The following is a 25,601-nucleotide window of genomic DNA, read 5'->3' on the forward strand; positions in this document are numbered from 1 at the left end:
CACCATTACACCCAGCTAAGTTTTATATTTTTTAGTAGAGACGGGGTTTCACCATATTGGCCAGGATGGTCTCGATCTCTTGATCTGGTGATCCGCCTGCCTTGGCTTTCTAAAGTGCTGGGATTAGAGGCGTGAGGCACCTGGCCCAGCACTAACTTACACTGATATCCTGGATGGTGGATACGGATAACTTTTTATTCATATATTTCTGTATTCTTTTCTTTTGGGTGGGGGGATGGAGTTTTTCTCTTGTCACCAAGACTAGAATGCAATGACCTAATCTCAACTCACTGCAACCTCCACCTCCCACTTTCAAGCGATTCTCCAGCCATGCCTCATAAATAGCTGGAATTTTACAGGTGCCCACCACCACACCCAGCTAATTTTGTATTTTCAGTAGAGACAGGGTCTTGCCATGTTGGCCAGGCTGGTATTAAACTCCTGACCTCAGGTGATCCACCCGCCTCAGCCTCCCAAAGTGCTGAGATTATAGGTGTGAGCCACCATGGCCAGCTTGTATTCTTTTAAACATCCTAAAATAAATATTTCACTTTCATGACCAGAACAACAAATCATGAAAAAAATAAGCTGTGCCTGGTGGCTCATGCCTGTAATCCCAGACTTTGGGAAGCCGAGGCAGGAGGATCACTTGAGGCCAGGAGTTTAAGACCATCCTGGGAACAAACCAAGGCCCCGTCTCTACGAAAAATAAAAAGAATTAGCTACGTGTGGTGGCACATGCCTGTAGTCCTAGCTACTTGGGAAGCTGAGGTAGGAAGATTTAAGTTAAAAGGTTGCAAACTACAACTCAACTCTTAGGGGAAATTTCACCTAATCTAAGTTGAATCCAGGCTCTGCTACCTTCCAGCTATGTGACCTTGGGTAAATTTAATCATTCTAAGGCTCGGTACCTTCAACTATAAAATGAAGGGAATAACAGTACCCATTCATAAGATAATTTTTTTTTTTTAAGATAGAGTATTGATCTGTCACCCAGGCTGGAGTGCAATAAGGCTCACTGCAACCTCCACCTCCCAAGTAGCTGGCACTAAGGCGCCCGCCACCACGCCCGGCTAATTTTTGTTTTTAGTAGAGACAGGGTTTCACCATGTTGGTCACGCTGATCTCAAACTCCTGACCTCGAGTGATATGCCCTCCTTGGCCTCTCAAAGTGTTGGGATTACAGGTGTGAGCCACTGCACCTGGGCTAAGATAATATGTTAATGCCTGTAAAGCACAGTTATTAGCACATAGTACATATTAAGTGATCAACTTTTTTTTTTTTTTTTTTTTTTTTGAGAGAGTCTTGCTTTGTTGCCCAGGCTGGAGTGCAATGGTATAATCTCGGCTCATTGCAACCTCTGCCTCCCAGGTTCAAGCGATTCTCCCTGCCTTAGCCTCCCAAGTAGCTGGGACTACAGGTGCCCACCATCATGCCCAGCTAATTTTTATATTTTTACTAGAGATGGGGTTTCACCATGCTGGCCAGGCTGGTCTTAACCTCCTAACCTCAGGCGATTCACTCATCTCAGCTTCCCAAAATGCTGGGATTACTGGTATAAGCCACCATGCCCAGCCAGAATTTCCATTTTAAGGTTGAATACTCCATTGCATGTATACACCTCATTTTGTTTACCTATTCAAAGTGCTGGGATCATAGGCTCGAGCCAGCACGGCCAGCCTAGTGATTAACTTTTAAATACAGCTTGAGGAATGGACATAGTAATGGCACCTACATTTGCCTTTTCAACTTCTCAGATCGCTTCAGGAGTTCTTCTTCATCATCATCTTCATGGTCTTCTAGTGCCAGATCTTCATTACCAGAGTCACTGTGTTCATCCTACAAAATCAGCATCACTTCCAAATTATGCAGAATAAAATGTGTCCTCAACAAAAACAGGATTTATAAACATCTGCCCAAACACCAAAAATTCTAGAAAATTGTTTCTGATAAGATGCTAAACTTAGAATTCTTAAGAACTGAGGGAAAAAGACACCCAAGGGCAGCAATACATGAAGCTCAGTTATGATTACTTTGTTCCCTTCAAACTTACCTCATCACTATCAAACTCATTATCATTTGAAACAAGCCGAAAGTCTCCAAATTCCTCCTCCTCATCTTCTTCTTCCCTAAAATGCAAATCAATGAATCAATAAATAAGTTGTTAAAAGCAAACTACAAGTAGTCAGACAAGTTAGGAATTAAAAAAAAATTGTGTGTGATTTTTTTTTTTCTGAGACACTCTTGGTCTGTTACACCAGCTGGAGTACAGTGGCACCATCTCAGCTCACTGCAACCTCCACCTCCAGGGTTCAAGTGATCCTCCCACATCAGCCTCCTGAGTAGCTGGGACTAGAGGTCCAAGCCACCATGTTCAGCTAATTTTTGTAGAGACAGATTTCACCATGTTGCCCAGGTGCATCTTGAATTCCTGGGCTCAAGCAATCCGCTTGCCTTGGTCTCCCAAAGTACTGGGATTACAGGTATGAGCCACCTTGCCCAGCAAAATTTAAAACTTTTACTAGCACCAGTGATCTCTTCAAACAAACAGGGAAAAAAAATTTTTTAATTTTCAGCTGTGGTAAAATATACAGTATATAGTTCAGTAGTGTTAAGTACATTCGCATTGTTAAGCAATCTCCAGAACTCTTTTCAGCTTGCAAAACTAAAACTCTATACCCATTAAACTCTCCATTTCCCCATAGCCTCAGTCCCTGGCAATCACCATTCTACTTTCTGTCTCTATGCATCTAAGTAAGTATCTCATGTAAGTGAACTCATACAGTATTTGTCTTTTAGTGACTGGCTTATTTCTCTTAGCAAACATCCTAAGGTTCATCCGTGTTGTAGTAAGTGTCAGAATTTCCGGTTTTTTTTTTCTTTTTTTTTGAGACAGAGTTTCGCTCTTGTTACCCAGGCTGGAGTGCAATGGCGCGATCTCGGCTCGGCGCGATCTCGGCTCACCGCAACCTCCATCTCCTGGGTTCAGGCAATTCTCCTGCCTCAGCCTCCTGAGTAGCTGGGATTACAGGCACGCGTCACCATGCCCAGCTAATTTTTTGTATATTTAGTAGAGACGAGGTTTCACCATGTTGACCAGGATGGTCTTGATCTCTTGACCTCGTGATCCACCCGCCTCGGCCTCCCAAAGTGCTGGGATTACAGGCGTGAGCCACCGCACCTGGCAGAATTTCCTTTTTTTTGAGACAGGATCTTGCTCTGTTGCCCAGAGTGAAGTGGCACAATCATGGCTCACTGCAGCATTGACCTCCCAGGTTCTCACCTCAGACCCCTGAATGTCCAACTAATTTTAGTATTTTTTGTAGGGATGGAGTTTTGCCATATTGTCCAGGCTGGTCTCAACTACTAGGCTCAAGTGATGCACCCACCTTAGCCTCCCAAAGTGCTGGGATTACAGGTGTGAACCACCATGCCCAGCCAAAATTTCCATTTTAAGGTTGAATATTCCATTGCATGTATATACCACATTTTGTTTACCTATTCATCTGTCAACAGACATAGGTTGCTTCCATGTTTTGACTACTTACTGTGAATAATGCTGCTTTGAACATAGGATACAAATATCTGTTCAAGTCCCACTTTTACTTTTTTGGGGCATAGACTAAGAAGTGAAATTGCTGAATCATGTGGTCATTCTTTTTTTTTTTCTTTTTAGACTGAGTTTTGCTCTTGTTTCCCAGGTTGGAGTGTAATGGCACAATCTCAGCTCACTGCAACCTCTGCCTCCCAGGTTCAAGCAATTCTCCTACCTCAGCCTCCAAGTAGCTGGGATTACAGGTATGTACTACCATGCCCAGCTAATTTTTTGTAGTTAGTAGAAACAGGGTTTTACCATGTTGGTCAGGCTGATCTCAAACTCCTGACCTTGAGTGATCCACCTGCCTCGGCCTGCCAAAGTGCTGGGATTATAGGTGTGAGCCACCGCAGCTTGTCTCTATTTTTAATTTTTGAGGAGCCTTCATACTACTTTCCCTAGCCGCTGCACTATTTTACCTTCTCACCAATAATACATAAGGTTTCCAATTTCTCCACATTCTTACTAACACTTTTTGGGTTTTTTTTTTTTTTTTATATAAAAGTCATCTTAATGGGTGCATCACTGTGGTTTTGATTGGCATTTTTCTAATTATTAATGACGTTAAATATCTTTCATATTCTTGCCTTTTTTACCCTGTTCCCCATGAAAGCATTATAATTTGCTTACTAGGCATATATGAAACTCAAATCCACTGTAAAATTCTCAGAAAAGGTACAAAGCCCTTAAGATGATCAGTTATTGCTAACTCCAGAGAACCTGACCTCAAGATTTTATCAAAAGGCCAGGCCTTCCCAAGTTCCCAGCAATCTGAGACTTACCTGTCTGTTGGAAAAGAGCCTGAGCAAAGAGCAAGTGCTTCTTCCATTGGATCACCCATGCTGCTCTCCTTCTCCTGTTTATTTAATTCTGATGAGCCCGGAGTGGAGGCATCTACAACACAACAAGGATAAGATGTGTCACCAAGGAATGACAGCTTTATACTCTTTTCCCAACCATCTAAAGTCATGCCAGCTCGATACAGTTCTAAGGTAAGCTTGCCAAGAAAAGCCTACCGTCTATTCATTCAAAAAATCCTAATTTAGTGCTTACTATTTGCCATATGTGCCAAGCCACCAAGGATACAGTAATGAACAACCAACTATCCCAGGTCTCATACAGCTTATGTTCTGTCTACCAGGTGTGTGCATTGAGGGCAGGAGACAGGAAATAAATTAACGTTTATATGAAATTTATTATATATCAGACACTGTTCTAAACTTTTAACATATGTTAATCATAAATCACATATCATATGGGCAAAGCTAAAACTGTCTTAAGTTGATACTTTACCACTCTAAGAAAGTAAGAGTTCTAAATGTCAGGGCACTAAGCAGTGAATTCAATTTATATACAAGACTCCATTACAGCCCTGTTTTCTGTGAACTTTTCATCTGAGGGCAAGGGACTTCTTTTCTTTTTCTTTTTAGGCAGGGTCTCTGTCACCCAGGCTGGAGTGCAGTGCTGTGATCCTGGCTCACTGCAACTTCCACCTTCTGGGTTCGAGAGATCCTCCCACCTCAGCCTCCCAAGTAGCTGGGACCACAGGAACGTGCTGCCATGCCGAGCTAGTTTTTTTTGTTTTTTTAAATAGAGATGTGGATTTGCCATGTTGCCCAGGCTGGTCTCAAACTTCTGAGCTCAAGCGATCCACCCAACTTGGCCTCCCAAAGTTCTAGGATTACAGGTGTGAGCCACAGCACCTGGCTAGGGAATTCTTTTCAAGGACATGGATACCTGGGTGTGGTAAGCCTGATGCTCTCTGTTGGATATTTACCCTGAAAAGTGAATTTTCCTGAACAAAGGTTCAGAAGTTCCTCCATGTTCTCTTTCTTGTCACTCTTCCTGTGTAGCTGTTTTTCAGCCTGAGATGTAAACTTTCCAGTACACAAATCCAACAGCTCATCCATGTTGGCATCCATGGCATTCTCATCCATACTGGCCAATGGCAATCGAGGCTTCAAAGCTTGGTACTGATCCCTGTGGTTTCTAACATTTAAGAATCTACGAGCCAATGAGCACAATGAATAGTATAAATATTCCCAGAGAAATGGCAAAGTAGGGGATGAAAAACCACTAAACTCATTTCCAATACCAGTTAAAAGCTGAATCTCAAACCAGAAAGCAAAAGATTCAATCTTTAGGCTTGTGTTAATCTAAAGAGGGAGGGAAAAGTTTTGTGAAAGAATAAAATGTTACTCAAAAGGTAAAGTGTAAAGAATAACTTTTAGCTTTAGAGGATGCTAGAGCAGGGCTTGGCATCATATCCTGTCATGTGTCACCAGTCTGTGAATTCTCAATCATACCCAACAATAGCATAGCAGGATGGATACAGGGAAATTTGATGACCTTACAATACAAGGTCTATGCATTTCAAATAAGACAGAAACTGAAAGACCAAAATGTCAGCAAGAGCTATTTATGTTTTATTCTCTGGACAGACTTTGCTCAAACTTATAGAATGTAATACTAATGGTCTGTACACCTTCTCTTTCTCAGAAGAGAAAGCACAGATGGAGTGACAGAAGCTCACTTATTTTTAAACAAAATTAAGCGGTACCCAGCACCATTCCCACCCACAGAAACACAAAACTACCTACCCATCTGCATCCAACAGTTGGCTCTGAGTGTCATCTTCTAAACAGAACTGGAAGTCTCCTGCTCCTAGGAAAAGTGTCTTAGGTTCTGGGGAGGCGTTATACAGATCCTGGGAATCCTCTATGGGAAGTGAAGGCTCAGACAGTTTCCCTGAACTCTGGTACCCAAACAAAAACAAACAATAACAAAACATTTTACAAATGTCATTCATTGTCATGACAACAACAGAAGTTGCTATTTGCAAAATTCAATTTACTCTCCAGCAATTGCAGTTGAGGAGGACAATACACAGCCATGAGAAGCATAAAGAAAAATACCTCCAAGAAAGTCAGAATACTGGATGAAGCTTGTTTTTAATACACAAAGGGGGTGGATTTTTTAAACTGAACACACATAAGCTCAGTACCAATCCGGTGGGAGTTGGTTGGCTGGGACACACTTTATTTAGCAATGTGGGAAGCAAAGAGAGGAGGAGATTAGAAAAACCATTACCATCTTACCTTAGAAGCTGAGCTGACCAAACTGGCTCGAAATAGCCCAGGGGAAGGAGATCTGAATCCCCCTGCTGTAGGTAAAAAACTGGTCCCACGGCCTGTTTGTCTGTTGCAAGGCTGATAGGATGGAATCGTGGAGCCAATCAGCTCAAAGCTGCTATTGTGGCTGCTCTCCTTTGTTAGCAATGAACATGAATCATCCTCATCTAAAGAAAGAGAAACACCTTTTAAGTGCATGATTACAGAAATAAGGTGGATTTGTTTAGGAAAAAGAGTTGAGGATGAAACTGTCAGATAAAATTCATAGGCAAACCCCTCGAGTTATATGTTCCAAAACATTAAGTTAAAGGTAAATTACAGTACTAAGATAGCATTATGTAATCAGGGCTTATTACTCTGAGCAGTGACATTTGAAAGTTCTCTTTTTTTTTTTTTTTTTTTTTTTTTTGGAGACAGTCTTGCTCTGTCTTTCAGGCTGGAGTGCAGTAGTGCTCACTGAAACCTCCGCCTCCTGGGTTCAAGCGATTCTCCTGCCTCAGCCTCCCGAGTAGCTGGTACAATGGGCGCATGCCACCATGCCTGGCTAATTTTTAGTACTTTTGGTACAGACAGGGTTTCACCATCTTAGACAGGATGGTCTCAATTTCCTGACCTTGTAATCCAGCTTGGCCTCAGCCTCCCAAAGTGCTGGCATTACAGATGTGATCCATGGCACCCGGCCAAAAGTTCTCTTCTTTCTCTTATCCTGCCTAATGCCTATAATCACACTCATCATTATCCAATTATACGTCTTCCTTTGATCTACATACAGAAATATTTCATTGCTCACTCAATCAACACATATTCACTAAGGACATTATGTGCCATGGCCTACTATAAATAAACCGCAAGTTTTCAAAAAATAGACCAAGAAAAATATTCTAATTCATAAACCCCTTTAATTGCCACATGAGACTGGGAAGTGACCAGAACAAAAAAAAAAAAAAAAAAAAAAAAAGGAAACTTATGGTACTGCAGTCCCTAAATATCAAAGCTGAGGGACGAAAGAAATGTCAAGTTCTGCACAAGAATCACTACTTACTTACCCAGTTTGCTAGGCCGTTTGCCTGAGTTTTCATCTGTTTCTGATTTTTCTTCAGTAGGGAAGTAACTGCAAAATAAAAAGGTAAATGGGTTCAGTATCTTTTCTTACTTTTTACAGGAGGGACAAATCCAAGGCAATTTAATATATTTTTTTAGAGAGAATCACTCACCCCATCTTGGAAGAGCTGTCCTTAAATAGAAGTAAAGTAGAATCTGATGAGAGAGACTTGGAAACAGAGAGGAAGCCAACTGACTTGCCAACTTCACTACTGCCATCATTATTTTCTTTATCCATTTCTTTTTCATCTTTGGTTTCTATTTCTTCACTACTAAGAAGGAACTCTGCAATCTTTACCAATCATGCCACCACAAAACAAAATAATACAAGTCAAAAAATTTAAAAGCAAATAAACTGTTAGCATGAAATATGGCTGCTTGGTTACAGGTCCCATCTTAAATTCAAAAAGGTCAACTTGAAGGAAGTTCCATATGACCATTATCAACATCATTTTCCCTAATACTTCTAGAACTTTTTTGTATTGCTTTTTAACTTTTACCCTCCAGAAATCGCTAAGATTATGAAGGACAACTGCATTATTATTTTATTGAGGCAGTAAGAGGTTAAACAGTCAGTTTGCAGGCTAACTACTGATCACAAACAAAGCACAGACTGGGACAGGCTGTACAGTTCAGCCATTGCTTTCTTTCTCCTTTACCCCAAATTAAATATTAAGTCAAGTTGCTGGCGTGGTAGCTCAGCACTCTGGGAGGTCGCAACAATGGGAGGAATGCTTGAGGCCAGGAGTTCAAGACCAGCCTGGTCAACATAGCGAGACCCTCTTCTCTTAAAAAAATAAATAAATAAACATAAATTTTTTAAAAATTAACTCAAGTGATCCCAGCATACAAAAAGGAAAGCCTTTTCCCCCCTCTTTTTTTGAGATGAGTCTCACTCTGTCACTCAGGCTAGAATGCAGTGGCACAATCTCGGCTCACTATAACCTTCACTGCCCAAGTTCAAGCAATTCTCCTGCCTCAGTCTCCCACGTAGCTGGTACTACAGGTGTGTGTCACCACACCCAGTTAATTTTTGTATTTTTAGTAGAAATGGGGCTTCACCATGTTGGCCAGGTTGTTCTCAAACTCCTGACCTCAGATGATCTGCCTACCTCAGCCTCCCAAAGTGCTGGGATCACAGGCATGAGTCACTGCACAAGGCCCAAAAAGGAAAGTTTTTTAATACTTAACAATCCTTATCATCACCTGTCTTCCCTAGGCAGAAAACAATACTATGGAATAAGGGCAAGAGGCTCTTCTACAAATGCCTTCTTCAACAAAGAATGAAAATAACTCAGAAAGGCCTCTGCCTCCTTGAGAATTTACTCTAGACCTCAATCTGGCCAAGGTTAAGACTGCTTTTTAATCTGATAGAGAAACCTAAATAAACAACAAAGATAAAATTTCCTGCTAATACAAAGCCACTTTTAATATTAGCATCATTATATTAAAACATATAAACAAACAGGTGGAAGCCAAGCTAATGGTATTCTGTCAGTACCATTGAATACCTGTATTGATATATAATAATGATATTCAATGGTACTGAACATCTAAAGATATTCAATGGTACTGACAGAACTGAATGTACTAAGATTTAGGCATGTATGAGGTAGTTACCCTTGCCATGCCCCAAAACCTCTCATACAATTAAACATGCTTATGATACTCTTATTCAAATCTGACTTTTTCTCTCATATTCACCACGACCAAGTAACAAAACAACATAATTGCCAGAAACCTCCTGATTTCCTTCTTCTTCCTCCACTTTCTCCTCCTCTTCCTCTAGTTCTTCCTCTTCTTCCTCTACCTCCTCTTCTCCATCTTCTTCAGACTCATCTGTCATTTCTTCCTCTTCCTCCGCTTCTTCCTCAAACCCATCTTCATTATCTAATTTAAATAGTGCTTGGCGCTTCTGGCGTTCCTCAAACCTTCGGAGTTTCATTGCCTCTTGCAGTTTAGCTTTTAGCACCTGAAGCTTTTCACCTGAACAGAAATATGTAGAAATGCTCTAGTCATAATACAACTAAAATTAAGTATGCATTTTAGGCACCTCCAGAAGTATTCTAGTCACATCCCAAAAGGAAAATCTGAGACCTTAGTATTCTGGGCTTTTTTGCTATTTGAACACATGAGGATTATGAATTGAAGTATCAAAGAGAACTTCTGCTCCCTGGGATAGTATACTACTCAGGGATTATAAAATCGTCGTTCAAAATATATGGAATAAGGGGGTTAGGGAGTGGAGCTTCAAAAGTCTGTGGTTCAAAAGCCATGAAGAAAAACACTGATAAATTTACCTATGTTAAAGAAAAAGAGAAACAACTCAAGAGTAAAATGGGTAAATGATATGAACTGGCAGTGCACAGAAAAATAAACATATATTATTGATAAACAAATTAAAAGTAATGCTTAACCTCACCGCTAGTTAAAGAGCTACAAATCAAAAAAATGAGATATCATTTTCAACATGTTCGGCAAAAATTAGGTTTGATAATACCTATTATTAACAAGAGGAAACAGGAACTCATACACTGTGATTCAGAGTGGTAGAACCACATTCTGAAAGACAACTGGATGACATATATCAGAATGTGATATATATATAACAACAATTCTACTATAAGGAATTTTGCAACTAATATACCAACGTGTATCTGGTACTATCATGTAACACTGGTATGCAATAGCAAAAACTGGAACAAACAAGACATCCATCAATAGGAGTATGGTTTAATGAGTCATGCTGTATTCAGTCAATGGAATATTATGTGGTCATTTAAAAAAAGCCTCAAAAACAACATAAGGTGGATCTGAGCTCTGGAGTTAGGTGGTCTGGATTAGACCACTGGTCCTACCATTTATTAGCTGTGTAAACTTGAGCAAATGGCTTAAGTGCTCTGCATATCAGTTTCTTCATATACAAAATAAAGATACTAATGTTATTTACCTCATAGCGTTGTAAGGATTAAATGAGATAAAACATATAAAGCACCTAGAGCAATGCCTGACAGGAAGTAAATGTTCAATGGTACACACATTCACAAAAAATGGTACATGGATAAAATACTCCTATAAGGACACACAAGAAATTGTTAATAGTTATCTTTGGGAAGACTAATTTTTCATTTAATATCTTTTTTTTCAGTGTTTAAAATTGTTTTTCATGTGATACATTACTCATGATTTCAAGGTGGGGGTGAGAGCTGTCCTTAATACAGTTTTAAAACAAAAAGCAGATTACAAAGAAGAATGCATGTTATGATCACATTATTAGGTGGGTTGTTTTGTTTTGGGTTTTTTGAGACAGGGTCTCTCTCTGTCACCTAGGCTGAAGTGCAGTGCCACAATCATGATTCATTGCAACCTCAACCTCCTGGCTCAAGTTATCCTCCCGTCTCAGCCTCCCAAGTATCTGGGGCCACATGTGCATGCCACCATGCCTAGATAATTTTTTTTTTTTTTTTTTTTGGTAGAGATGAGGGCTCACTGTGTTGCCCAGGTTGGTCTCCAACTCCTGAGCTCAAGTGATCCTCCTGCTTTGGCCTTCCAAAGTTCTAGGACTATAGGTGTGAGCCACTGCACCTGGCCCTGTTTTTCTTTAAATACATATACATATGTGAAAAGAAGAGAGTTTAAATGATACATAATATGGTTATAGAACCTGTCTCTGATAGATTAAGTTTTTTGTTTATTCTATATATTTTTCTATAATATTTATTATTTTTTATAAGACAAATGATATTTTAAAAAATAAAGCCAGCTTGTCCACTCCACACCTCTATATGTGCTACACGTGAATCATGCCAGAGATACTCCTGTCCAAAGTCTCGAAGGAAAAATATACTACAACTTTTTATTATAAGGTTTTCAATAGCCATGAAGATCTGCTAGAATACAAAGCAAAAACCAAAAAACAAAACCTGTGGGCTCAAATACCTGGTTTTGTGTGGCTTGCTCCTTCCAACTTCTTAGGTGCCAAAGTCACAGATACCACATCTGCTTTTAGCTCTTCCTTTCCATCAGTGCCCACGTCTTTCACTATGACGTTCACATTCACTGTATGACCAGCCCTGGGTTTGGCTGCTGGATTAGCATGCTTCCAGAAACGCTGCTTCAAGGCTTCCAGTTCTAAAGCCAAATACCAACCGGTGTGTCAGTTTGCCATGCTCAGAACTCTTTCCTTTAAGACTTATTAGCTAAGTTTTTTTTTAGCTGAACAATGATGAGGAAAACCACAAACAAAAAGAAATAAAAAAATCCCTTGCTACTAACTCCTGAGTCAAATTCATACGTCTTAACCCAAACTAATGGACTGTTTCAACAATTCTTCCTCAATGTTTCAAAAATCACTTTTAAGACAGAAATTTATACCTGAAATTTCCAAATATGTGCAATTCTCTTGAACATTCTTTACAAATTCTTTAAAAGTATTAAACTGGTAGGAAAAAAATGTTACAAATCTCAACTATTCAAGGGCTTAATTTTGCATGGGTTTTAGTCTCCTTTTTAAAATTCCCTATTTGTTGTTGTTTGTGTTTTGAGACGGAGTCTCATTCTGTGGCCCAGACTGGAGTGCAGTGATGCGATCTCAGCTCACTGCAACCTCCATCTCCCAGGTTCAAGTGATTCTCCTGCCTCAGCCTCCTGAGTAGCTGAGATTACAGGAGAGCGCCACTATGCCCAGCTAATTTTTTTCTATTTTTAGTAGCGACGGGGTTTCACCATGTTGCCCAGGCTGGTCTTGAACTCCTGACCTCAGGTGATCTGTCCACCTCAGCCTCCCAAAGTACAGGTGTGAGCCACCACACCCAGCCAAGTTTTGTATTTCTTTAGAGGCAGGTTTTTGCCGTGTTGCCCAGGCTGGTCTTGAACTCCTAGACTTAAGTGATCCACCCTCCTCAGCCTCCCAAAGTGCTAGGGTTACAGGTATGAGCCACCATACCCAGCCACTTTTCATTTTTCTTTTTAGAGACAGGGTCTTGCTCTATTGCTCAGGCTGGAGTGCAATGGTACAGTCACAGCTCACTGCAACCTTGACCTCCTGGGTTTAAGCATTCCTTCTACCTCAGCCTCCCAAGCAGCTAGGACTACAGGTGCATATCACCACACCTGGCTTTTTAATTTTTTTGTAGAGACAAGAACTCGCTATGTTGCCCTAGCTAGTCTCAAACGCCTGGCCTCAAAGCAATCTTCCCACCTCAGTTTCCCAAAGTGCTGGGACTATAAGCATGAAATTTTGGTTAATTTTTTAAAATGCACTCAAATCATACTTCAGTATTTTTGTGACTAGAATCTAGATTTTTTTCCCCCTAGAATGTCTTACTAGAAAAATAGAAAAATGAAGGAAATCTTTTTATCCTGAGGTCCCCAACATTATCAGCAGCAAAAACCCAACTCTAAAGGATGGTATGTTTACATGGCAAACAAAAGAGTAAAGAGACAAGCTGTTAAGTCTGCCTATTTTGCAGTGGTTTAGTAAAGTTGAAAGCAACAGGTGGTGGCAGGGAAAAGGGAAACAGAAATAGGCAGATTATTATGGGTAATAATAGAGTAAACGAAATGGTTGGGTGGGAAGATTACCTGGGACTTAAAATAGCAGTGAGGCAAGAGGTACCTTCATTTCATAACTGGAGAAAGCTAGGATCCTCAAAGCTCTTCCTCCCCCAGCCCATTGGATCAACCACTTTCTTTGGCCTTTATTACATGACACAACCATCACTGTCTTCATCCTAAAATTCCTGTTCAAGTTCCTCTCCCTCCATTAGTCTCCATTAGTCCATCACCTCTCATCTCCTTTCTTAAGTGAAAAGTCTCTGCCCTAGTTTGTCTCTACCAGCAGCATGAGAACTGCTCATTCACATTGCTCTTGTCCAGAAAGCAGAGGAATTAGAGGTAGAAATTATTCCATATGCTATTGCAAGCAACAGAAGTTATGTATTTCTGACATCACAAAATTTAAATTTATATGCATTTTCTCATGGAAACCTTATTCTACATGAGGTAAGGAAACTGAGCTGTTCCCACTGTTTTTAACCCCTTCCAATGCATCCAGCACACCAGCTACCAGATTTAACCTCCTAAAATGAGTATCTGACTGAACATTTCCTTTGCTGAAAACCTTTCAATGGTCCTCTACTTACAAAGAGCTAAAGTCCAAGCTCCTAGCACGGCATAAAAATCCTGAATGATCTGGGCTTTGATGACCAATGTCCTTGCTATCTTCACTTCAGTCAGCCAGAACACCCTGTGCTTTCTATTGTCTCTCACATTCACAGGTCCAACTCCTCCACCAAAAAACCCCTCCCTCACCCCCCTGCCTTAGTATCTCTACTGAGCTCCTTTCAGAAACTTCCCTGATTTCTAGGCTCCAAGTAAGGTACCCTTCCTCTTGCTTCCCAATGCACCCTCATCTACATACGTTGATCATAGCACTGACCATCCAGTACTGTAATGGTCTGTTTGCCTGCCTGTCACACCTATTACACTTTAATTTCTTTGAGAGCAGGGAGTGTTTTACCTGTATACACAGCACCCAACACAGTGCTAAATAAAAGTTTATTGCATGAATGAATGAATATTGATTCTGACTTCATGTATATTATGGCTGGTCTGAAAACTCAAATTTCATGTCAATTCTTTCTCTCTCTCTCTCTTTCTCTCTCTCTTTGAGACGGAGTCTTGCTCTGTCACCCAGGCTGGAGTGTAGCAGTGGTGTGATCTAGGCTCACTGCAATCTCTGCTGCCGAGGTTCAAGCGATTCTTCTGCCTCAGCCTCCCAAATAGCTGGGACTGCAAGTGTGCATCACCATGCCTGACTAATTTTTTTTTTTGAGATGGAGTCTTGCTCTGTAGCCCAGGCTGGAGAACAGTGGCGCAATCTTGGCTCACTGCAACCTCTGCCTCTCGGGTCCCGGTTCAAGCAATTTTCTTGCCTCAGCCTCCAGAGTAGCTGGGATTATAGGCACACACCACCATGCCCAGTTAATTTTTGTATTTTTAGTAGAGATGGGGTTTCACTATGTTGGCCAGGTTGGTCTTGAACTCCTGACCCTGTAATCTGCCCACCTCAGCCTCCCAAAGTGCTGGAATTACAGGCGTGAGCCACCGCACATGGCCCATGTCAACTATTGCCAAAGGAAAATATGTTCCAAGTTAAAAAAGTAAGTGCTTAACATGTGCCAGACACTGTGCTAGGTCCCTTTATAAGCCAAATATAATGTTGGAAAAATTACCAAACCTCTCTGAGCCTCAGTCTCTTCATTTTGCAAAACAATACCTGGGGCTATAAGAATTAAGAAAGACAACGAATAACTAATAAAGAATGTACCAGTGTCTAATATAGTTGGTACTCAAAAAAGGTTTCTCCCTTTCCTTTCAGTCTAGGACTGTTTAGGTAACTTTTAGTCCCATATAACAAAATCTCTCCCTCAGTGTTCCAGACAACAGCTTACTCTCATGCTTCTTTGCTAATGAAGCTATGCTAGTTCTGCTAACTCTGCCAACACAACTTCCAGCCCTGGTCAAACTGACTTTCACATCTTCCCATTACACACCATGCAGATCTCTTTCTTTCTCTCCATTTCCAAAGTCAACCCATTCAATTAACAGACTTACTGAGCATATTTTACATACCAGATATAGTGACTGACATAGCACCTGCCAATAAACTGTTTAATTAAAGAGAAGCTCGTGTGTGTATGTTTTTTTCTCTGAGACAAGGTGTTCTTTCTATCCTCTCCAACTCCAAAGTCAATCCATTCAATTAACAGATTCACTGAGCATATTTTACATACCAGATATAGTGGCTGACATAGCACCTGACAACAATAAACTGTTTAATGAAAGAGAATATATATATATGTATATTCATGGGCTTAAGTGATCCACCCACCTCAGCCTCCCAAAGTGCTGGGATTACAGGCATAAACCACTGACTGCACCTGGTTTAATGAAAGAGTCTTGGCCAGGTGAGGTGGCTCACGCCTGTAATCCCAACACTTTGGGAGGCCAAAGCAGACAGATCAGGAGTTCGAGACCAGCCTGGTCAACACGGTAAAACCCTGCCTCTAGTAAAAATACAAAAATTAGCTGGGTGTAGTGGCGGGGGCCTGTAATCCAAGCTACTTAAGAGGCTCAGGCAGGAGAATTGCTTGAACCCAGGAGGTGGAGGTTGCAGTGAGCTGAGATCGCAGCATTGCACTCCAGCCTGGGTGACAAGAGTGAGTAAAACTCCATCTCAAAAGAAAAAAAAAAAGTCTTGATGTGAACCATTTCACTAATAATAGTAGAAGCGGCCGGGCACGGTGGCTCAAGCTTGTAATCCCAGCACTTTGGGAGGCCGAGGCGGGTGGATCACGAGGTCGAGAGATCGAGACCATCCTGGTCAACATGGTGAAACCCCGTCTCTACTAAAAATACAAAAAATTAGCTGGGCATGGTGGCGCGTGCCTGTAATCCCAGCTACTCAGGAGGCTGAGACAGGAGAATTGCCTGAACCCAGGAGGCGGAGGTTGCGGTGAGCCGAGATTGCACCATTGCACTCCAGCCTGGGTAACAAGAGCGAAACTCTGTCTCAAAAAAAATAATAATAATAATAATAATAATAGTAGAAGCAGCAACCACTTTTTGAGTGCTTCTTTATCCATTTGCATGCATTATTTCAACAAATCTTCACATAGCCCACAATCAAGCCTTTGCTTGCTTGCTCGCTTGCTTGCTTTCTCTCTCTCTTCTTCCATCCCTCCTCTTTCTCTCTCTCTCTTTTTCTTTTCTTTTCTTTCTTAGATGGGCTTTCATATCCTGCCCAGGATGACCTTAAACTCCTGGCCTCAAGTGACCCTCTTGTCAGGTCTCCATATGCAAGCCTGGAGCCTGAAAGTCTGAAGTCCTGCTTGCCTCAGCTAATCGTCTCCCACCTGCCACCTGCGTTCGCCATTGTCCCTAGTGGCCCAGTGGAGCTTCCCCAGACAAGTTCCTCACCCAACTTTACCATTTTAACTGTTATTTTAACACTCTTATCCCACCCACCATTGTAACTGAACTTCTGATAATGTATACTCCTTGCCCCTATCCCCACCACTGTAACTGCTCTTACTTTGTAACTTTCCACTGCCCACCCCAAACCTATAAAACCAACTCCTATCCCACTGCCCTTTGCTATGCCCTTTTCTGCCTTAGCCCACCTCCACCCAGGTGAATAAATAGCCATGTTGCTCACACAAAGCCTGTTTGGGGGAGGGTCTCTTCATTCAAAGCCCACATTTTTAATATTTGGTGCCAAAAACCGGGACAGGGGAACTCCTATGGGAGACCAAACGCCCGTCCCTGTTCTTGTGCTCCCTCCATGAAGAGATCTACCTATGAACCTGGGGTCATCAGACCTGCCCACAGACGCACACCACCGGCTCTTTTGGTAAGCAGTTTCTCTTTTTTGCTTTCCCATTCTTTTGTCTTTCCCTTTCCACTTCCTCCCTCTTTTGGTTTCATGAGGAGGAAGAGGAAAGGAAAAGACAAAAGTGGCTGGGTTGCTGCCCATTTTCCTTGTCTCTGCTGCCTTTCCAGAACCATGGGCAATCATCCATCCTCTATCCCTCCCTTCTCTCCGCTGGCCGGTGTTCTAAAAAACCTCAAGCCTCTTCAACTGTCTCCTGACCTAAAAACTCAACCGTCTCATCATCTTCTGAAATACTGCATGGCCACAATACAAGTTAAACAACAGCTCCAACTGGCCAAAAAATGGCACCTTCGACCCCTTTATTTTACAAGATTTAGAAAATTTGTCACAACCCGGGCAAATGGTCTGAAATTCCCTACGTCCAGGCATTTTTAACACATCAATCCCTCCCTAATCTCTACTCCTTCTCTTCCCTTCTATCTGCCCCTCTTCCTCTGCCAGTAAGCCAAAATCCTCCTTGTCCATCAACCCTTCCAACCTTTCTCCTCCCCACCTGTCCAAACCAGACCCTAATCCAGGACCTAACCTCACCCCCCAAAGTCTTCCTCCTCTTCCTCTGCCCACAACCCACTTCCTTATGCCTCTCCTGTCACCTCTCTACCTCATACTCGGCCCAGCTTAGTTTAGTCCCGTGGCTACATCCTCTGCCCCTTCCCAACAATTCCTCCTTCCACAGGTGGCTGGAGCCAAAGGCACAGGTAGGGTGCACATTTCTTTCTCTTTGTCCAACTTTTCCCAAATTGGCCACTGGTTAGGCTCCTTTTCATCAAATCCTCCAATACTTAACTCAGTCCTATAATTTCACCTGGAGTAACTTAAATGTCATCCTTACTTCTACTCTCACCCCTAAAAAATGCTTAATATGCATTTTATCACCCAATCAGCCCCTAACATTACAAAAAGGTACAGAAATTAAAATCTCAAACCCCACAACAAGAATTAAGCAACCTCACCTTCAAGGTGTTTGATAATAGGGAAAAATCGGCCCACCAGCAGCGCATCTCAGAACTACAGATGTTTGCCTCTGCCATAAGACAAACCCCAGCCATACCACCGGCTCACAAAGACTTCAAAGCGCCCAGACTGCAGCACATCCAGCCGCCCCTCCTGGACTTTGCTTCAAGTGTGGGAAACCTGGCCACTGGGCCAAGGAATGCCCAAAGCCCGAGATTCCTCCTAAGCCCTGCCCCATCTGTGCAGGGCCCCCACAGAAAGTCGACTCACATCGCTGCTCCCAGAGCTCCTGAAGCTCCAATCCTCAGCTTGGCGTCTAAAGACTAATGCTGCCCCAAGTATCTCAGAAGCCCCCTGGACCATCATGGACACTGAATTTTGAGTAACTCTTATGGTGGAGGGTAAGTCCATCCCCTTCTTAATCAACACGGAGGCCACCCACTCCACAATGCCTTCTTTTCAGGGACCTGTCTCCTTGGTCTCCATAACTGTTGTGGGAATTGATGGCAAGGCCTCCATGCCTCTCAAAACTCCCCAAGTCTGGTGTCAGTTAGGCCAGCACTCCTTCCAAATTCTTTCCTAATCATCCCCACCTGTCCAGTTACCCTATTAGGTCAAGATATCCTAGCAAAACTGTCTGCCTCCTTAACTATTCCTGGGCTATGGCCACACTTCATTGCCTCCCTCTTCCCCGAACCCGTACCTCCCTCAATAGCTCCCCTTATGTCCCCCTACCTTAATCCTAGGGTGTCAAACACTGCCTTCCGATCTGTTGCTACGAGTCACTTGCCCCTCATCATCCCCTTAAAACCTAACCACCCTTACCCCGCCCAGCTCCAGTACCCCATTCCACAACAGGCTTTAAAAGGTATAAGCCACGGCCGGGCGCGGTGGCTCAAGCCTGTAATCCCAGCACTTTGGGAGGCCAAGGCGGGTGGATCACGAGGTCAAGAGATCGAGACCATCCTGGTCAACTTGGTGAAACCCCGTCTCTACTAAAAATACAAAAAATTAGCTGGGCATGGTGGTGCGTGCCTGTAATCCCAGCTACTCAGGAGGCTGAGGCAGGAGAATTGCCTGAACCCGGGAGGCGGAGGTTGCGGTGAGCTGAGATCGCGCCATTGCACTCCAGCCTGGGTAACAAGAGCGAAACTCCGTCTCAAAAAAAAAAAAAAAAAAAAAGGTATAAGCCTGTTATCACCCATCTATTGCAACACGGCCTTTTAATTCACCTTCCTGCTTCTTCAGCATCTATACTCAAAGGGGTATCATGTATCCCCTTCCAAAGACCAAATTTCTTCCCCATCTGTTATAATCTTTTGCCAGCATACACACACTCTCCCTGCCTACCGTATCCAGTTAATTTCCCAAACCCCAACCCCATCTACCAAACAACATCTTCTCTCTTTCCAGGATGTGGTTGCTGCTTTCACCTCTGGATACCAGGTTTTGCTATTCTAAGTCATTGTATAAACTCACTAAAGAAAACTTATCCAACCCTATTAATCCTAAATCCTTTCCTCACTCCTTAAAAACAGCTCTAAAAACTGCTCCCTCCCTAGCTCTCCCCAACTTGTCTCAACACTTTTCATTATACACTGCTAAAATCCAGGACTGTGCAGTTGGGATTCTTACACAGGAGCCAGGCCCACCACCTGTAGCCCTTTTATCCAAACAACTTAACCTAACAGCCCTGGGCTGGCCCTCATGACAACGCGCAGCAGCAGCCACTCTAATACTCTTAAAATCCCTCAAAATTACAGGCTATGCCCCATTTACCCTCTAGCTCTCACAACTTCCAAAGTTTTCTCTTTACACATCACACACTTTCAGCCCCTCGCCTTCTCCACCTTTATGCAGTCGCCCCTACTACTTAAACCACACCTAAATTAGCTGGGCATGGTGGCGCGTGCCTGTAATCCCAGCTACTCAGGAGGCTGAGGCAGGAGAATTGCCTGAACCCAGGAGGCGGAGGTTGCGGTGAGCCGAGATCGCGCCATTGCACTCCAGCCTGGGTAACAAGAGCGAAACTCCGTCTCAAAAAAAAAAAAAAAAAACCACACCTTAAAAAGTCTGTTTCTAATGTTTTCTGTCTAACTGCTCAAATTCACTGTACTCATTTACTTTTACATGCCCTGCCAAATTTCTCTAAAAGGGACTCTGCCCATATCTGGAACAAATGTAGGATAAGATCACATGTGGTTACTGGTTTCTCCTGTGTTCTCTGTCCTCAACAGTGGCCAACAATCAAAAGCTGCCAGGATAATCACTCCAGGGAGGCTCCTCACAATTTAAAGGATTACCTCTGTTGGTTTTAGGTTCATCAAGTATCACAAAGGAATCTTCATCAGCACCTAGCCGTGGTTTAATGGAAACATCTACTCCCAGTTGCTTAAGTCTATCCAGAGTAAACCGTCTCACTTTTTCAGGGGGCACAACTACTGATGATTTACTTTGCTGCCCAGGCTCTTCCACTTTCTCATCTGTTTCTTCTGGTTTTGAGAGGCCTTTGCCCTCCAGGACATGAGGTTCAAATGCTACAAGCCCTCCAACCTGACATTCCTCACTGTGATTGTTCCCAAGGAAGTTGGATTCCTGTTGCAACACTGAGCTATTCCCAGGTGAAGATCTAATGTCACTCTGCTTCTGTTTCTCCTGAATTTCTCGCTCTTCATTTGCTACCAAATCCTTCCTGCAAGACTCATCTGATCCAGTAGTGATCCAAGTTTCCTTTGAAGCCACAGGGAGTGCGTTAATTTCCACTTCATTTTCTGCACCTGTTGTCTGCTCAGAACCTTTACTATGGTGATCACTGTTCATTTCAGTAGTATTTGCAGTGTCTATGATTTCTTTGTGACGGCTTGACTGATATTTAGATGACCTAGAGAAGAGAAAATGAGCTGGAGTTGAAAATTATCCTAAATGTGAAACATTCTCATCCCTTACCATATAATAAATCAGTTAAATCAGTTTTAAGGGAGTGAGAAATCTAAACTTTTTATCCCATATGTTTGCTACAAAACTGAAAGTTCATGAAAATTATAATCATAAGGAAAGAGGGTTCTTACTTCAATAGTGCCATGGCATTTCCCTGGCAAGTGGGCCGAGGTTTACGTTTGAAGAAATCATGAATGGTTTTATTCTCAGGCATATGATATGGAAGATTAAGTGCGGACTCTATAAGAGGAAATAAAACAAGCAAACATATATACTGTATATTCTAAGATGTCACTACATCTTCAGTTAACCAAACATAATAACCAAAGCCATCACTAGAAATAGAAAACTCCCCTTGAACAAAGGCAAGAGCTAAGTACAAAAGAACTCCTCAAAGACCAGTGGCTTTTAAACCTAGCTGTGAAATCAAAATGATCCAGGAAGTGTTTTACAAATACAGATTCTTGGATCCCATTTCAAACTACTGAATCAGAATCTCTTTGGAGCCTAAAAATGTATATACAGTAGCCCCCCACCCCCCTTATCCACAGGGATACATTCCAAGATCTGCAGTGGATGCCTGAAACTGCGGATAGTACAGAACCATGCAGGGTTTTTTTTGATCTGATGACTGAGAGGGCTACTAACAGGCAGGTAGCATATAGGGCATGATACACTGGACAAAGGGATGATATTTTAAAATTCCATGGTCCATGGCTGACCACAGGTAACCAAAACTGCGACTAAGCGGGGATTACTACCTCTCAAAAGAATCCTGACACAGTCAGTCCACAGACAGCCATTAAAAAATTTCCTCTGGCCGGGTGCGGTGGCTCACACCTGTAATCCCAGCACTTTGGGAGGCCGAGGTGGGACGATCATAAGGTCAGGAGATTGAAACCATCCTGGCCAACATGGTGAAACCCCGTTTCTACCAAAAATACAAAAAAATTAGCTGGGAGTGGTGGTGCATGCTTGTAGTCCCAGCTACTCAGGAGGCTGAAGCAGAATTGCTTGAACCCAGGAGGCGGAGATTGCAGTGAGCCGAGACGGTGCCACTGCACTACAGCCTGGGTGACAGTGCGAGACTCCGTCTCAAAAAAAAAAAAAAAAAAGACCTCCTTACTTCCACTACAGTTCTGAAAATTTCTTCAGTTTATACCAATGTTCCAAGGGCTTTAGAACAACGGCCATTCACCAAGATCAATTCTAAACTTGATATTATAACCTGAGTTCACATTAGAAGTGTTAAAAAAAAAATAAGTCTCCAAGTTGAGCTTACAAAGAAATACTGTGACTTTCCCTCAAAGTTTACTGAGTTGCATTACCTCGAATAAGGCGCTGAGTCTCACTATGCAGTTGTTTTAATGCTTCTTTACTTAACTTGGCTGCCTTTCTTTCCTTAAAGAAAACAAACAGTGAGACTACATTAATTATATGAATATCCAGAAAGATAAATATTCATCTCTCAAGAGTTTGCTCTCTCCAAGAAAAGAGGAGAGGAAATAGTAAGCACAAGTAAGCCTAAATGCAGTATAGACTCAAGGAACTCACTTATTCCCAAGTCTCAGAGAACTCGTTCAATCCATTTCATATTTGTGCTCGTACTATGTTCAAAGCAATATGATGGGTAACAGAAAAACATGATAACCAAATAACATATTTATCCCTGAGAAGCCGATAATCTCCTGTGTGAAGAGATCAATGTGACTAATATACAGGGCTTTACCTCACCTTCCTCATGGTTCCTTTTGATAACTCACTTTCTTCCTCAAATGAATGGACCCCACTCCCCAAAGATGGTTCTTTTTTCTAAAAGAAATGGCAGGTTGATTATTAAGATAAAAACAAAATTCAAATAAGAGGATGCTTTAGTTAAAGACTACTTTTGTAGTCCAACAACACATCATGCTACATTAATAAATCAATAATCATCAAATAGAAATTATTAAACACACAGCATTCTATTATGCTTGGAAAACAAATTAGATATCTCAAATGGAGTTTGGACCCTTATTTCTTTTACCTCTGCTTACATCTTTCCCTAAAGAGGGATAATGACTCCCAGGAAGCTAAAGAAAATCTTAGAAAGAAAAATTTTGCTTCCAAACACTTGGGACAATGTTTTGACTGATGCCTCTTTTTGATACCCTTCCTGAAACCCTATAGAGTTTATTTCTCAAAGGTCATAGGATTGCAAAATTTATCTCTCTTCCCCATTATTTATCTGCATCTTGCTACACCATCAAGTATCTTACTTTTTTTTCCCCAACATTCCTAAAAGGGTAATAACAAAGTGCTAGTTTCCAAAGAAGTTAGCATGTCTATCACTCGTACTGCAAGTTTCCAAAATTAACAGCTGAAAAACTTAAATCAATTGACACATGTTTTTCTTCAGTTAAAAAAAAAATTAAGGTTACAACAGTAAATTAAAAATATAGTGAACGTCAGAAACAGTTGCTTAACTCTTACTGCAATCATGCTTTACTTGCCTTGTGCTTTTTTACTTTGTTTTTCACGGCTGCTCTTATTGATTCTAATGATTCTTCATCTTCCAATGGAGAGTTATTTTCATCCTCCAACCCAGTTTCAAAAAGGTCTTTATCCACAAGAAGACAGCTACTGTCATTAAATGGCTGTTCTACATCATCTTCCTAGGTAACATATAAACAAAAAACAATCCAATCATTTCAAAATCCACTATTTCACAACATCATATAGCAGTTTGGATCAGGCCAGAAAAAGCCTATGTTTCATCAACAGACAAGCATATAAAATCTAGAACATTCTCACTGGTTTGTAACTCACATTTATCCTTTGAAGTCCAAGTGGTGATTTTATGCAACTGTCCAAAACTAACTTAATCAACTTTTTTTTTTTTAAAGAAAAGTCAAATACCTATTAAGCAATTAGTTTATAAATTCAAGGATGGTTTTTCTAGTTAGCAAACAAGACTTCTGACTGATAGATGTACAAAAAAGCCTTCTTTCAAAGTTAACTTCCATCAGATCAGAGGCAGCAAAGAATTACTCCATGGGCTCATAAAGAAAATCAGAAACCTATTTATTTGGAAATGTCCTCTGTATATCCAAAATACAGAATTAAGACCAATAAGTTTTTGTTGTTGTTTGAGACAAGGTCTCACTTTGTCGTCCAGGCTGGAGTGCAATGGTACAATTACAGCTCATTGTAGCCTCAACCTCCTGGGCTCTAGTGATTCTTCTACCTCAACCTCCCAAGTAACTGGGACTACAGCCATCACACCCAGCTAATTTTTAAATTTTTTGTAGAGGCAGGATCTCACGCTATTGCCTAGGCTGGTCTTGAACTCCTGGGCTTAAGTGAACCTCTGGCCTCGGCCTCCCAAAGTACTGGGATTAGAAGCATGCGCCACTGCACCTGGCCAAGACCAGTTATTTATTTATTTTTTTTTTTTTTGAGATGGAGTTTCGCTCTTTCCAGGCTGGAGTGCAATGGTGCGATCTTGGCTCACCGCAACCTCCGCCTCCTGGGTTCAGGCAATTCTCCTGCCTCAGCCTCCTGAGTAGCTGGGATTACAGGCACGCGCCACCACGCCCAGCTAGTTTTTTGTATTTTTAGTAGAGACGGGGTTTCACCATGTTGACCAGGATGGTCTCGATCTCTCGACCTTGTGATCCACCCGCCTCGGCCTCCCAAAGTGCTGGGATTACAGGCTTGAGCCACCGCGCCCGGCCAAGACCAGTTATTTTAAATCACATACCCTATTCTCAACACAAAATAGCCAATTCAAAGCAATATTTGGAGAGTAGAAACAACCTCAAGTACTAACAGCAACCACTTCTAAAATGTTAATCTATCTGAGCAATAGCAAATTATTCTTTAAAATGTACCTGATTTTTTGTTTCCTTCTTTTTTAGCTGTCTAATTTTTTCCATTTTTCTCTCCTCTTTCTCAAGTCTTCTTTTTGATTTTACTTTTGCTTTTCCTGCAGTTCCTGCTTTATCATGTGTCTGCTTTTTGGAATTCTTTCTGTCAGTGGTAAAGTCCATAGAGTTTCCAGAATGAAGACTCAACTCTAAACAAGGTTTCACTTGAGCTTCAAGATTTTCCTGATATAAAGACTTCTCCATGTGACTTTCATCACTATCTGCCAGAGTTTTGTAAATCCTTTTGATTTTTGTATTTTTCCCAGCATATAAATTCTCTTTATTTTCCTCCTCAGCACTGTCATAGGTAGTTTTCTCCGGAAAGGCATTTGTGTCCTCTGTTTCAGAATCACTGTCTTGTAGAACCTTCCTGTTTTTCAACTTCTTACTTACAAATATCTCTTCATCTGAATCTGAAGGAAACATTTTTTTCAAATTATATAATCATTTGATCTTTCTCCTAATCCCACTACTCCTCAAAAATATATTTAGTTATACAAGTGATATATTACATTGT

General features: G+C 41.6%; 1 protein-coding gene across 1 annotated transcript in view; it reads right to left on the bottom strand.

Moving 5' to 3' along the window:
* CLSPN (claspin) overlaps nucleotides 1-25,601 on the bottom strand; it is a 38,676-nt gene that overhangs the window by 7,312 nt on the left and 5,763 nt on the right. The window contains exons 3-18 of the mRNA XM_039473998.2: nucleotides 25,049-25,497; nucleotides 23,669-23,830; nucleotides 22,911-22,988; nucleotides 22,505-22,577; nucleotides 21,308-21,416; nucleotides 20,543-21,120; nucleotides 11,768-11,959; nucleotides 9,570-9,814; nucleotides 7,942-8,120; nucleotides 7,774-7,838; nucleotides 6,695-6,894; nucleotides 6,197-6,351; nucleotides 5,374-5,600; nucleotides 4,379-4,490; nucleotides 2,055-2,130; nucleotides 1,737-1,840 (exon numbers count right to left, since the gene is read on the bottom strand). Of these exons, the coding sequence (XP_039329932.1) occupies nucleotides 1,737-1,840; nucleotides 2,055-2,130; nucleotides 4,379-4,490; nucleotides 5,374-5,600; nucleotides 6,197-6,351; nucleotides 6,695-6,894; nucleotides 7,774-7,838; nucleotides 7,942-8,120; nucleotides 9,570-9,814; nucleotides 11,768-11,959; nucleotides 20,543-21,120; nucleotides 21,308-21,416; nucleotides 22,505-22,577; nucleotides 22,911-22,988; nucleotides 23,669-23,830; nucleotides 25,049-25,497 (3,004 nt within the window). The remainder of the gene's footprint in view (nucleotides 1-1,736; nucleotides 1,841-2,054; nucleotides 2,131-4,378; nucleotides 4,491-5,373; nucleotides 5,601-6,196; nucleotides 6,352-6,694; nucleotides 6,895-7,773; nucleotides 7,839-7,941; nucleotides 8,121-9,569; nucleotides 9,815-11,767; nucleotides 11,960-20,542; nucleotides 21,121-21,307; nucleotides 21,417-22,504; nucleotides 22,578-22,910; nucleotides 22,989-23,668; nucleotides 23,831-25,048; nucleotides 25,498-25,601) is intronic.

The sequence above is a fragment of the Saimiri boliviensis genome, chromosome 11 (genome assembly GCF_048565385.1).
Source record: "Saimiri boliviensis isolate mSaiBol1 chromosome 11, mSaiBol1.pri, whole genome shotgun sequence".
Lineage (NCBI taxonomy): Eukaryota > Metazoa > Chordata > Mammalia > Primates > Cebidae > Saimiri > Saimiri boliviensis.